Source organism: Propithecus coquereli, unplaced genomic scaffold (genome assembly GCF_000956105.1).
Source record: "Propithecus coquereli isolate 6110/MARCELLA unplaced genomic scaffold, Pcoq_1.0 Scaffold131, whole genome shotgun sequence".
Lineage (NCBI taxonomy): Eukaryota > Metazoa > Chordata > Mammalia > Primates > Indriidae > Propithecus > Propithecus coquereli.
This window is the reverse complement of record NW_012137303.1, coordinates 2,926,801-2,939,308: the sequence shown is the minus strand read 5'-3', so window position 1 is coordinate 2,939,308 and position 12,508 is coordinate 2,926,801. Positions and strand designations below refer to the sequence as shown.

Here is a 12,508-nt window from a genome sequence, read left to right as displayed (position 1 = left end):
AACATGTATGCTACAGCATGGCAGCGCCAGCTGCCTGCGCACCATGTGGCTCCCAAAGAGCCACGTAAAGAGACGTGTGAGTTATGTATGCTTCACGAGGCCCCGGCTCAAAACTAGCGTGAGTTAAATACAACTCACATGGCAGTTAATGTGTTAAAGTTTACACTGGTTCCGCATGCATTTTAGAGATGACTTTGGACCCTGGGTACAAACCAGGGGTGCTCATTCATCCAGTGAAGGCAATTTGGGTCTATACCAGCGTGTGGTTCAAGTTGCAAACTGTTGTTTGTCAACTCACACTGTAAGTTTAACAACTACACGGGCCTGGCATTTTTTAAGTGCCCCAGATTATGCTCATTTGCAGCCAGGCTGGGAAACCACGCAGTCTTTTTTTCCCCAAAGTGAAAAATGCAGACATTGTCCTCTAGAGGGCGCTGTATGCTAGGGTTTCAAACAAGCACTATTGCAGAATTTCTTTTTGGTTAAGAGAAGTTTGGTAGAAACCACCTTGTTTAAAAGCAATCCATTTTGTTGGCTATAATGTACACACTGTCATACGGTGGGTTCCAGGAAAGAAACACTGCATATCACATAATATGACAAGAAAAGGGCAAAGCAGATTCTATTTGGGAGCAAAGGAGTAGCCCTGTTAAATACGTTAGTTGAATAGAATTGCTTTAAAAATATAAATTATAGAAAGTAAGCCATCTTGACTAATGGGGACTTGTTGTGGACTTTGAGAGCATTTCAGGGAGCATGGATTTTAAAAGGGTGAGTGTGGATGGCAGAATGCTCCCAAGCCTATATTTATTTCTCTTCTGAAACCCTATAAAAATTCACCTGAAAATGGAAGGGAAGAGGACTTAATGGACCAAAGATTGTGGTGAACTTCTGGAAACCAGAAGGGATGGTATTAACAGAAAAATCAGAGCAGATGAGTGTGCCAGGGGAAGCCTGCTGAGGGAATTGGTGTCATTTTTTAGAATTAGTTGGTGTAGAGCATAGAAATAGGAAGGTGGGAGAGAGAGAGCTGGTTGATTATACTTTTGGGAAGTTTTCTGGGTCATTCCCACTATCCCTCCCCACAACTGCCACCACCAAGACACACAAGACAGCACAGGCATGTGTTCTGGGCAGGACAGTACTTCTGAAGAAATAGTCACCGTCTAGGAAGGCTATGGTTTCAAGAGAGATGCTGGGGCTGGGCACAGTGGCTCATGCCTGTAATCCTAGCACTCTGGGAGGCCAAGGCAGGAAGATTGTTTAAGCTCAGGAGTTCGAGACCAGACTGAGCAAGAGCGAGACCCCGTCTCTACTAAAAAAAAGAAAAAAGAAAAATTAGCTGGGCACAGTGGTGCAGGCCTGTAGTCCCCAGCTACTCGGGAGGCTGAGGCAGGAGGATTGTTTGAGGTTGCAGTGAGCTATGATAACACCACTTCACTGGGGTGACAGAGCAAGACCCTGTCTCACCAAAAAAAAAAAAAAAAAAAATCAGTTATGCAGTGTAAGAAAACTCAAAGAAAGGCACTATCAGCATACCTTTATCAAAACAGCTACTTAAGGAACTAAATGAAAGTGCAATCCAGGAAAGAGGACAGCATGAGATTTAAGAAGCTGGAAATAACCCCAGAGCGGGATGAAAGCAAATCCCAGGGAAACAACTGAGCAGCAGGCCTGGGAAGAAGTCAGTGTATATTACACCATTCAACAAATATTAATAGTAGGATCAAACAGCTGGAAATCAAAGAGCAGGAACAAAGGCAGCACTGCACACACACTCTTATGGCCTCTGTACCTCTGCAACTATGGTTCCTTCTGCCTAACAGGAGCCAGTGTGCTTTGTTTTTATCTTAAAAATAAAGAAAAAAGAAAACAAGTTACATTTTCTGCAGTTTAAACATTATAAAATATTGTATCCTTTGGAAAGCTCTTCTTTTTGTAATCATGCAGGTGGAAAAACATGTGAGTGATGCAGTTTCCAAAGGGGCCACTGTTGTGACAGGCGGAAAGCGACACCAACTTGGAAAAAATTTCTTTGAGCCCACCCTGCTCAGCAATGTCACCCAGGACATGCTTTGCTCTCATGAAGAGACTTTTGGGCCTCTGGCACCAGTGATCAAGTAAGATCATCCAGCCAGTAGGAAGATAAGAGAAAGAATAGAAAGGAAAAGGAAACCAAGAGAGAGTCCTGTGCTGTTTCTAGGGCTGCCTGGGGGAGGCAGAGAGCTGTGTTGAGTCAATTGAAGAGCAGAGTTCAATATATGAGTTTTTTAATCATCACTTATTTAGACCACAAAACTTACTAAATTCTTTAATTTCTTCTTGCTTTCTGCTGAACTCATTTTTCTTCTTAATGGAGTACCTCCTCAAAGGGTTCTTTCATGGGAGACTGTAGGAAATGAACTGTGACCTTTTGTGATCTTTTTTCTCACATTCACAAGGAAATAACAATTCACTTGGATAAAATTCTGGGTTTAACACTTTGAAAATATCACTCCTTTATCTGCTTATATCCAGGGTGGTTGCTGAGAAATCTGATGTCTGGCTCTGGCTCCTTTGAAAGGGATCTACTTTTTCTCCTCGAAAACTTTTAGAATTTCTTTTGTTCTTTGATGTTCTTAAATTTTACTGTAGTAGCTCTGGTATGGCACACTGTGATCTTTTTCAATCTGCGGTCCTAGTGTCTTTCTTCAGTATGTAACAGGTTTGTTTAGTCCTGGGAAATTCTTGGTCATTATTTCCCCAAATATTTTATTAATACTTCCCTCCATTTATCCTTTTCCAGCCTTCTAGGAAGTCTATTACTGTGATACTTCCATCCCCTGCTTCTGTTAGCTCTTGTTTGTTCATTCTCTCTCTTCATCCATTTCCGGTGCCCCTGAGAGCCCTTCCCCTCATCTGCCAGCGTATCGGTGCATTCTCCACGTACACCCACTCCGCTAGCCAACGCACCCCTCTAGTTCTTTATCTCAGCAAGTATTTTTTCCATCCAGTTAATATCTCCAGTTGGCTCTTCCCCATAACTGATTTTTCCTGCTTCATTATTCTCCCTTATTTTGCTGTAGATATTTATTCTTTCCATACATTTTTATTCTGTTCCACTGTTTCTGCCTCCTCTGGGATAGGCTGTACTATTTTATCTTGGAGCTCCTCAGATATCTTGTTATTTTCCCTGTGGGCTCATCTTTAAGCCCTTTGAGCTGTTAGCAGCCTTGTATTGTAACATCTACCATGGGAGTGTGGTAAAAAGCGTAGACTTTAGTTTGTGCTCCTTCTCGTGTGTTTGGAGGGCGTGAGGTTGAGCCTAGCAAAGGGTTGAGCCTCGCGGAGGGAGCCTCTAGTATTAAAATCCAGTCTCAATGCCACTCCCCTGCCCCAGTTGTCTTTTCACAGTGCCCTCTGTTGTAACAGGTTGGGAAGAAGAGGCCCTGGTCCTGCCACTGCCTGCACTTGTTCAGGATGACCAGTGTACCCCTTGCTGCCCTGGGCTGGCCCTGCTGATTTTCTGCCCCATAGCAACCTAGCATTGATCCAGGGATGCAGATTTGGAGGCAGGTCACCTAGAGCTCACAGGTTAGAGGGAACAGGTGCAGCCCTGCCTCCAAGGCCCCACAGAGCTGTTGTTGCTCCGCCCACCCCTGCATGGGTGGCTGAGCTCTCTCCCACTTGAGGCCATCCTTGCACCCCAGGATCCAACCACCTTTTTTTTTTTTTTTTTTATGTCAAGTTGTCTTGGTCACCAACTACCTTCTTGGCTTCCAGAGGGGTCCTGCATTTTTGGTGTTAGTTGATGATTGAGGTTTTTTGAACCGTGATTCTCTTTCTCTCTCCCTTGGCATCTGTAGCTCTGGGTTCACAGAGAGACCAGAAATCTTTTGTATCATATACTTTACTGGCCTTGTTACCATCTTGCTAATGAAGTTTATTTTTGTTCCAACATTGGGGAAATGGACCACTTGAAGAACTTTCATCTTCTTAGTTTTAATAAAAACTTTATACCTAAAATGCTCACTAGACATTCCCACAGGAAACTGAAAAGATGCAGTGGTTGGGAACGCAGGCTTGAGTTGACTCTGGCGTTGATTCAGGCTTTGCTTCTTCATACCTGAGTACCCTTGGACAGGTTAACTCTTCTGAGCCAGCTCTGCCCCGTCTCCCTCTGCAAGCCCTGCAGAGAGACAGCTGCCTCACTGCTGGCAGACCTCTGAATTTAGAAATTGGGGTGCTTAGAACATGTTGGCCCAGTTACAATTCAGGAACAATAAAAAAAATACAACCCACGTCTTGTTCTTGAAATACAATTATAAAGCTAGAAGAGACTGCGTGGGGCTTTGGTGCACTCCTTCACTTCAGAGAGGAACAAACTCCAAGCACCATGGCATTGTTATGCAGTAGTAAGTGCTGGGAGCAACATTAGAAACCAGCCTGACCTCCCCTGAACAGTTTTCTTTCTGCTTCATTATGCTGGCTTCTAAAGTACTTGTTAGGATTGTTATATAGTCTCAGTGGGTACCGAGAGCCGCTACCTTTTTTAAAGGGACTTTGTTTGGTATTCTAGATATGCCACAGTTTCCTGCATGTTGGCCTGCTTTTTAGAAGAGATGAAGCCAGTGTTGGTTTGAGTGTGCCAGGCCTGAACACTGAGTTATCTTGGAATGGTGCTGTTTTCTTCTGTACTCTGCCCTCAGATCTCTTTGCAAAACTCTGATTTACCCTCTGCCATTATTTGGGAAACAGATTAGGAGAAAAGAAAGCTGGTTTTCTTTACTCTCCCCCTTAGAGATTTTGCTTATGACCTGTCTTAACTTTGGCAGGTTCGATACAGAGGAGGAGGCTGTCGCGATCGCTAATGCAACTGTCGTTGGGTTAGCAGGTAGGTGTTTGTCCTTGTTCAATAGCCATTGTGACCATTTTCTCAAGCTAATGCCAGACTTTTTACCTTTTACACATTGCCCTAGGTTTTGAGAAAGAAACTTCGATGGGGTATGTGTTTTGTTGATTTCCATGTGTTTTGTTGATGACCATCTCTCGGTTTGGAGATGGTCAAAGTGGCTGCAGTATGTACCCTATAACCCTGAGAAAATTAGCATTAGCATCCTCAGTGACTGAACCACTGAGGAGGATACAGAGACACGTAAGATACAGCTATAGCTCAGAGCATCTGGGGTGAGATGTGTGCACAAGGGCTCCTGTAACACTATGTTCAGCATTTGTGTCTTCCCTTCTCGATGGGATGATGGTGGAGGAAGCCATGGCCTGAACTAGGTCATAAACAATGGGCAGGATTCTGGCCGTGCAGAGATTGGAGGAGGGAGATTGTGGGCAGAGGGGACCAAGGGAATTCAGAGGCAAAATAAGAAAGAGCAAGGAGGATTTGGTCAACAAGCTTGGAGAAGATGGTGATTGAAGTAGTAGAAGGTAAAGCTAGAAATGTTGATCGAAACTGTATTAGGAAGGGTTTGAATTCCCATTAAGGAGTTTAGCTTTATTTTATAGGTAACCAGGAGTCACCAAAAGGTTTAGGCAAAAATGTCATGTGGAAATCTAACAGAGGTGTGCAGGATGGATTGAATAGCAGAAAACAGGAGCTGGGTCCTGATAGGAGCCCTAGCAAGAGAGGAATGGAAGAAAAAGATGATTCCCAAAGCTTTTGAGTTGAGAAAGTGGACATGACCAACTTGAGCCTTTATCTGGGAGCAGGGAGGATTCTAGGCTGGAGTGACTAGACAGTTGTCACCAGTGGTGTCCTCAGCTTTGACGTGATGTCTTTAATGAATATTCTATGTACCTTATATGTTCTTGTATCCCTACGACAGGTTATTTTTACTCTCAAGACCCAGCCCAGATCTGGAGAGTGGCCGAGCAGCTGGAAGTTGGCATGGTTGGCGTAAATGAAGGATTGATCTCCTCGGTGGAGTGCCCTTTTGGTGGAGTGAAGCAGTCTGGCCTTGGACGAGAGGGGTCCAAGTATGGCATCGATGAGTATCTGGAACTCAAGTATGTGTGTTTCGGAGGCTTATAGGATTCTCCAGTTCCTTAAGGAAATTAAATAAGCTTACCAACATATATGAGGACATGCCATTCGTTATTTTAAATAAACTAATAGGTTAGTGGAATTATGAATTTTTCAAAACTCATCCAGTCCTCGTAATCTTACGCAGCTGCAAATTCTACCCCTCCCCTCACCTAACTAGGGACCAAAATATGCTACCTGCCTGTGGCTGCAGGTTCCAGGAGAGCTAGCACTGGGTTCATGGAATGAAGCCCTTGGAGCACACAACCTGGCTGCCTCAGAGCAAAGTACACTGAGGCAGACCGGCCCCTTTGCGCCGTCACAAAGTTCCAGTCCTGCCTGGGCAGTGGCACAACCATCTCCCACGTGGCTCTGGAATGTGGGCCTAGAGCGCTTCAAAGGCGACCCCTGACTGTGGCTGACGGCAGGTTGGGGGTCATAGCACCCCCTTCCCTGGCATCCGCCAGCTCAGGACTGAAGACACTGTGTATTCAGAGGTTGAATTAATGACTTTTTCCCAAAGACTTCTGAAATAGCACAGAATTGCCTGTGCTTCTGTGAGGAATGAAGGTGCACCTCTTCCTGTTTTGGGACCATTTTTTAAAGTGAAGTCTTCACTGTCCTAAATTTGCCACTTAAAGATTATATTTTCATTTCTGTCCTACTCACCACTTCATTTTGTTTCCTTTAGGAGATGAGCTGAGGTGTAAAGCAAAACATAGCAGAGGCAGCTCAGTAGCATGGAAGGCTCGCCTCGCTCGGCCTGGCTCCTTCAGTGGGTGGCCTTGTGCCATGGAAGTGCATTTATTAGCTTGATGGGATATTGTGAGCCTGAGACAAGGTGAAACTACTTTGCAAAGAAATGACAATTCGGAGTAAGTGCAGGAGCCATTGTCATGAGCAGCTCCACTCAGCCTTCCCCTGTGCACTGGCAGAGGCTTTGCCAACATGAGGGGAGGCCCTGCCCATCTGCCCACCCTTCTGGGCCTGAGGGAGAGGCTGCCCTGTGCAGCCTGCTCTCCCTGTCCTTCTCCAGTGCTGCTCCTTCCCCTCCAAAAGAGCAAAAGCACTTTGACCACAGTCCTCTCAAAAGGGAAAAAGATTTCCATTATTGCCAATTCACTTCGTGGAAGAGACTTGAGACCTTGAATTTCAGGTACCTTTTATCTAATAAATTTTTACAGTTTATCATTCAAATAACACGAAAAACAAAAATCCCTCTAACTGGTGTTGCCTCTCACTTTGAAAGAAAAACTCCAATTAAGAAAATTCTAGGCTCTTCGAGACATGCCTCCCATCCACATAGGAATAAAGTCTGTCTGTGGCCAAATAGGCAGAAATGAAGCGCCTGCCTTTCCCCACCTCTCTGTGTGTAGACTCCGCTCACATTCTGTGGGTACTCCTGGTAGTGGAAGGAAAACGTGAATGAGAATAGTGCTGGGTGCAATTACTCCTGAACCAACCCTGGACTTAGCATCCCCCACTGAGCCGCTGGGGAGCTGTGGGGAGTAACTAAAGGTCCCTGTGTGCACAAGGGTGGCCTCCAGCCCTGGACCTTCCTCGCTTCTGGCCTGGATCAGACCAGCCAGACCCCAAAACCCCCAAGAGAAGAAACAGCTGAAATCTGCCTCTAGTGACAGTGCCCAGGCCCTGTCAAGAATCACATATTGAGCATTTTGACAGTTAATTTCTGCTCTTTATTTGTATAGTTTTTAGGTGGTTTATACAACATTCAAATTACTTAAGGTTTAGGTATATACATCTTTTTTCTATTAAGAATACAAATGCTCCCACATGATTTTTTAGAAGCCTGAATTACTGATAATGAGATGGGTGGAGGAATACTTTCAAATACATTTTTAACTTCATAAGCCAATGGATTCCTTGGCTGGGTGGCAAATTTTGAGTTTTCTTGCATAGCTGGCTCACTAGGTACATAAATTGAAGGCCAGAGACTCATTGTAGTAATCTTGATCAATTTTGCAATTAAAATTATTTGAAAATAGATATTGTTTAGTAAAATGGGTTTGAGTTGCAGGAAGAAAGACAAGTGTTTTTAAATGAACATTTTTTGTCGTTATTTTTTAATAAGGTAATCATATGTGATAGACGAGCTTTTAAAAAAAGTATATTTTACAACAGGAAATAGAAAAGGAACATTAGACCAGAGTTTGGCAAATCTGGCCTGCCACCTGTTTTTGTAGAATTCATGAGCTAAGAATGGTTTTCATATTTTTTAATGGTTGGGGAAAAAAATCAAGAGAAGAGCAATATTTCATGACATGTGAATATTACATGAAATTCAGATTTCGGTGTCCATAAATAAAATTTTATTGCAACATAGCTGCAGCCACTCATTTATGGGATGGTCTGTGACTGCTTTCTTGGCAGAGTGGAAGAGTTGGGACATAGACAGTATAGCCTGCAAATCCTAAAATATTTATGATTTGGCTCCTTAAGGAAAAAGTTCCCTCCGTTCCCCGATCTAGACCAAAAGGGAGATATTGACCTTCCCATGCTTGTCAGGCATTATTTCATTTTATTTAACACCCCCTGTGAATAAAGTACTTTGCTAGGCATTGCTACCATGAGCGCTCAGCAGGAATGTGGCAGCAATTTTAATTCAAATGAAATTACCCAGATAATGAGAGTCTACTGGCCTTGAAAAAATACTTCTCCATTTACTTCCTCCAGCTACACAGGGATTCTCATTTAAAGAGCTAATATGCATCTGTTATTGTCATCTGTTTGGGTGGCTTTTAAATAGGATTTTATGTCAAGTGATGTCTCTTCTTCCCATGTCTGCCTTTGTTCTTACGGAGAGACTCAGTGAAAATAAAGATCAGAAGCAAATGTAAACAAATCTATGTTATTGTTAACTTCAATTGTGAACTTGAAATTGTGCCGTGTGATTTTTTTCTCTGAAGACTGGATCCCAGTGTTTTAATTACCCATGTGCAGCTATTTTAAATAGCTTTTTACTTGAATAATATTTATGCTATGATTGTTTCATGCCGTACTTTGTGGGATAAAACTTGGGAATAAGAGTAGGGAGAAATGTATAAATGTTTTGCTTTTTAAACGTGGACGTAATTCATTTTTCTAGTTTTTGACAATTGTGTGTTTCAGTTTCTAGTCAGCAAATAGAGCTGCGTGTGTGTGATTAATAAATGTTGAATTAACAAAATTTTCTATCCCTGTGTTAAGGTGTCTAGCTGTGGGGTTTTTTCTTGCCAGGTCATGATTTGAGTTTTTATTGGAGAGTATTAGCCCAGTTCAGGTGTATGTAAACAGCGTTTCCTCCCTAGAGAGCTGCAGTCAGCGCATGCCCCCATCCGGAAGCCAGCGCATGAAAGCAAGTACCCCAGGACCCAGAAGATGGCCTGTCCATGGTTCTTGCTCACTACATGTTTGCTGGGCTGAACAGAGAATTTACCTGGTTGCAGGGTGGCTGCCACAGAAGGGGGTACATCCCAGCTCTTGCCAATTGGCCCATCTCTCTTTCTTACGTGCTCCACTGTTATCCATTACGCACTTTTTTCAAGGTCTTTTTTTAATACAGAAAAGTATGAAACTGTCCAGATATAATCACTGTTCATTATTTTAACAGTGTATCTTATGTTTTTATCAAGTGTTCATTTATATTTTAAGAAATTTCATGTAGCCTCATCGAACCCGGAACTACAATGTATCAGTAAGCCTTCAGCAAAGGTAAGGTTTTCACTGGAAGAAAGAACAGTGTCATGAGACACATATCTCCCCGTCATTCCACTTATTCATGCATTTCTTTTAACCTGCTTTTGATTTTTAAAATTGCTTTGTTACCAGAACAAACTATCCACTTACCTCTCAATTTACATGCTTGTTCTAGGCCTCTTCTTAGAAGGAAATTTATTGTCATCTTCCAACAATGTTTTCACTGTCTTATCGGTACATTTTCACCTGTTACAGCTGCTTTATCTCTGGTTTATCTTACAAGAAATTAAAAAGCAAATTAGCGTGGTTTTCGTTAGTCAGATCTGGGAAACCTGTCTGGAAAAAGAGCAAATCCTGTTTATCTTTGCTCAGTCTGAGAGTGTGGAAGGCCACAACATATTCTCTTTGCATGTAGTGTTTATAAATGAATAGAAATGGAAATCCATGGTCTGCAGATTTACCTATAATCCATCCATTTTACCAGCTAACTAGGAAGGACTAGCCACAATGTAGAACACAGACAACACCCCTGCCCAGTGTTTAGTGGACACGGCTGTTTTTGCAAATGTTGTCTCACATGATACCGTCACACATCACTTAACGATGGGAATACATTCTGAGAAACGCGTTGTTAGGCAATTTCATCGCTGTGCAAGTATTAGAGAGTGTACTTCCACAAACCTAGATGGTATATCCTACTATATACCTGGGCTCTATGTTAGAGCATATCACTCCTAGGCTATGAACCTGTACAGCACCTGACTGTACTGAATACTGCAGGCAATCTAAACATAGCTAAACATAGAAAAAGTACAGTAAAAATATAATATAAAAGATAAAAAATGGTACACTTGTATAGGGCACTTACCATGAATGAAGCTTGCAATACTGGAAGTTGCTTTGAGTGAGTCACTGAGTGGTGAATGAATGTGGAGGCCTAGGACATTACTGTGCACTACTGCAGACTTTATAAACATTACGGACTTAGGCTACACTAAATTTATAAAAAATAGTTTCTTCAATAACAACCTCAGGTTACTGTAACTTTTTTACTTTATAATTTTTTAATTTTTTTAACTTTTTAAACTTTTTCATTAAAAACTAAGACAAACACACACATCAGCCTAGGCCTATGTAGGGTCAGCATCACCAATATCACTGTCTTCTCCCTCCACATCTTGTCCCACTGGAAGGTTTTCAGGATCAGTGACACACACTGAGCTGTCATCTCCTATGATAACAATGCATTCCTGAATACCTACCTCCTGGAGGACCTGCCTGAGGCTCTTCTTAGCAGGTATCACTCATCAGCAATATGTCTATGGTGGTTTGCTTGGTTTGTTTCTTTTTTTAATCATAGATTTGCTTATAAGCAGATAATGCCCCATGAACATTCCTCTCTATTAATGAAAACCTTTCAGTGTTGGGGTCCATGTTTTCACACTTTTTAAGGAGCTTGTTGAGGTCTGCCAAGGCTTCTGCTAAACCCTTCATTGTGAATTTTCTTGGGGGTTCTTTTCCTTCTCCTACAGTTTTCTTTGAGTGTGTTCTTCCAGATGTCATTCATGCACTCCTTGGTGACATCACCCCAAGCCCAAGCAAGTTTCTTGATGCAGTCATAGATGCTGTGGTCCTCCCAGAATTGCACTGATGTCTTTTCAGGGTCTTGCCCATTTGCAGCAATCGCCTGGGCAAAGGTCCTCCTCAGGTAGTAAGTAGGCCTTAAAAGCTGCTGTAACCCCTTGATCCATTGGTTGGATCAAAGAGGAGGTATTTGGAGGGAGAAACACCACTTCGATATTGGGATGAAGATCACCAATAAAAGGGGGATGTGCAGGAGCATTATCAACAAGAAGCAAAATCTTCTCAAGTGTTTGTTAATATCTTTGCCTTCAATGAGGCAGATCATTTAACAGCTTCCATCATTTGTTCTTGTTCTTCAAGATCGTAGCTATGGTGGGAGGGGACACACCTGACTGATGACCAATAGCCATCACTGATTTCCCACCTGCATAGTCCTTAATCCCTTTTAATTTTGTTTCCAGGCCAATCACTCAATGTGATTAAATCTCTTACAACATTAACCATGGATTTTGTATGCTTAGGGGGCCATGAGGACCAAAACAACATGAGATTAAATCAAGCACAAGAGAAAATAATGCAATCAAGAGACTCTGTAAATGAGATTTATGAGGCTGCTGCCAGTGTAACAAGGCAAACTATTTTACAGTAAACTTTTTTATAAGTGGAATGAGTACACTCTAAAATAACAAAATTATAGTATAGTAAATACATAAACTAGTAATATAGTTGTCTATTATCAAGTATGTACTATACATAATTGTATGTGCTGTACTTTTATATGACTGGCAGCTCTGTAGGATTGTTCGCACCAGCATCACCACAAACACGTGAGTAATGCGATGCCCTGCAACATTACAATGGCTATGATGTCACTAGATGACAGGAATTTTTCAGCTCCATTATAATCTCATGGCACCATAAGTCATATATGCAGTCCATCGTTGACCAAAACATCATTATGTGGCACTTGACTGTTAGGGCTATGTGCTGTATTCCTGTTATGGTAATATCTCATTCCTGCAACTCTGGGTTCATCATATATTTTTCTTAAGACAGAGTCTCGCTCTATTGCCTGGGCTAGAGTGCCGTAGTGTCATCATAGCTCACAGCAACCTCAAACTCCTGGGCTCAAGCGATCCTCCTTCCTCAGTCTCCTGAGTAGCTGGGACTACAGGTGTGCACCACCACACCCAGCTAATTTTTTCTATTTTTAGT

The 12,508-nt window shown here is 42.4% G+C and overlaps 1 protein-coding gene across 1 annotated transcript in view; it reads left to right on the top strand.

Annotated features, from left to right (window-relative positions):
• ALDH5A1 (aldehyde dehydrogenase 5 family, member A1) overlaps positions 1-6,119 on the top strand; it is a 31,629-nt gene extending 25,510 nt beyond the window's left edge. Inside the window, exons 8-10 of the mRNA XM_012638655.1 lie at positions 1,951-2,120; positions 4,815-4,873; positions 5,817-6,119. Of these exons, the coding sequence (XP_012494109.1) occupies positions 1,951-2,120; positions 4,815-4,873; positions 5,817-6,022 (435 nt within the window). The 3' untranslated portion in view covers positions 6,023-6,119. The remainder of the gene's footprint in view (positions 1-1,950; positions 2,121-4,814; positions 4,874-5,816) is intronic.
• The last annotated feature ends 6,389 nt before the right edge of the window (positions 6,120-12,508 follow it).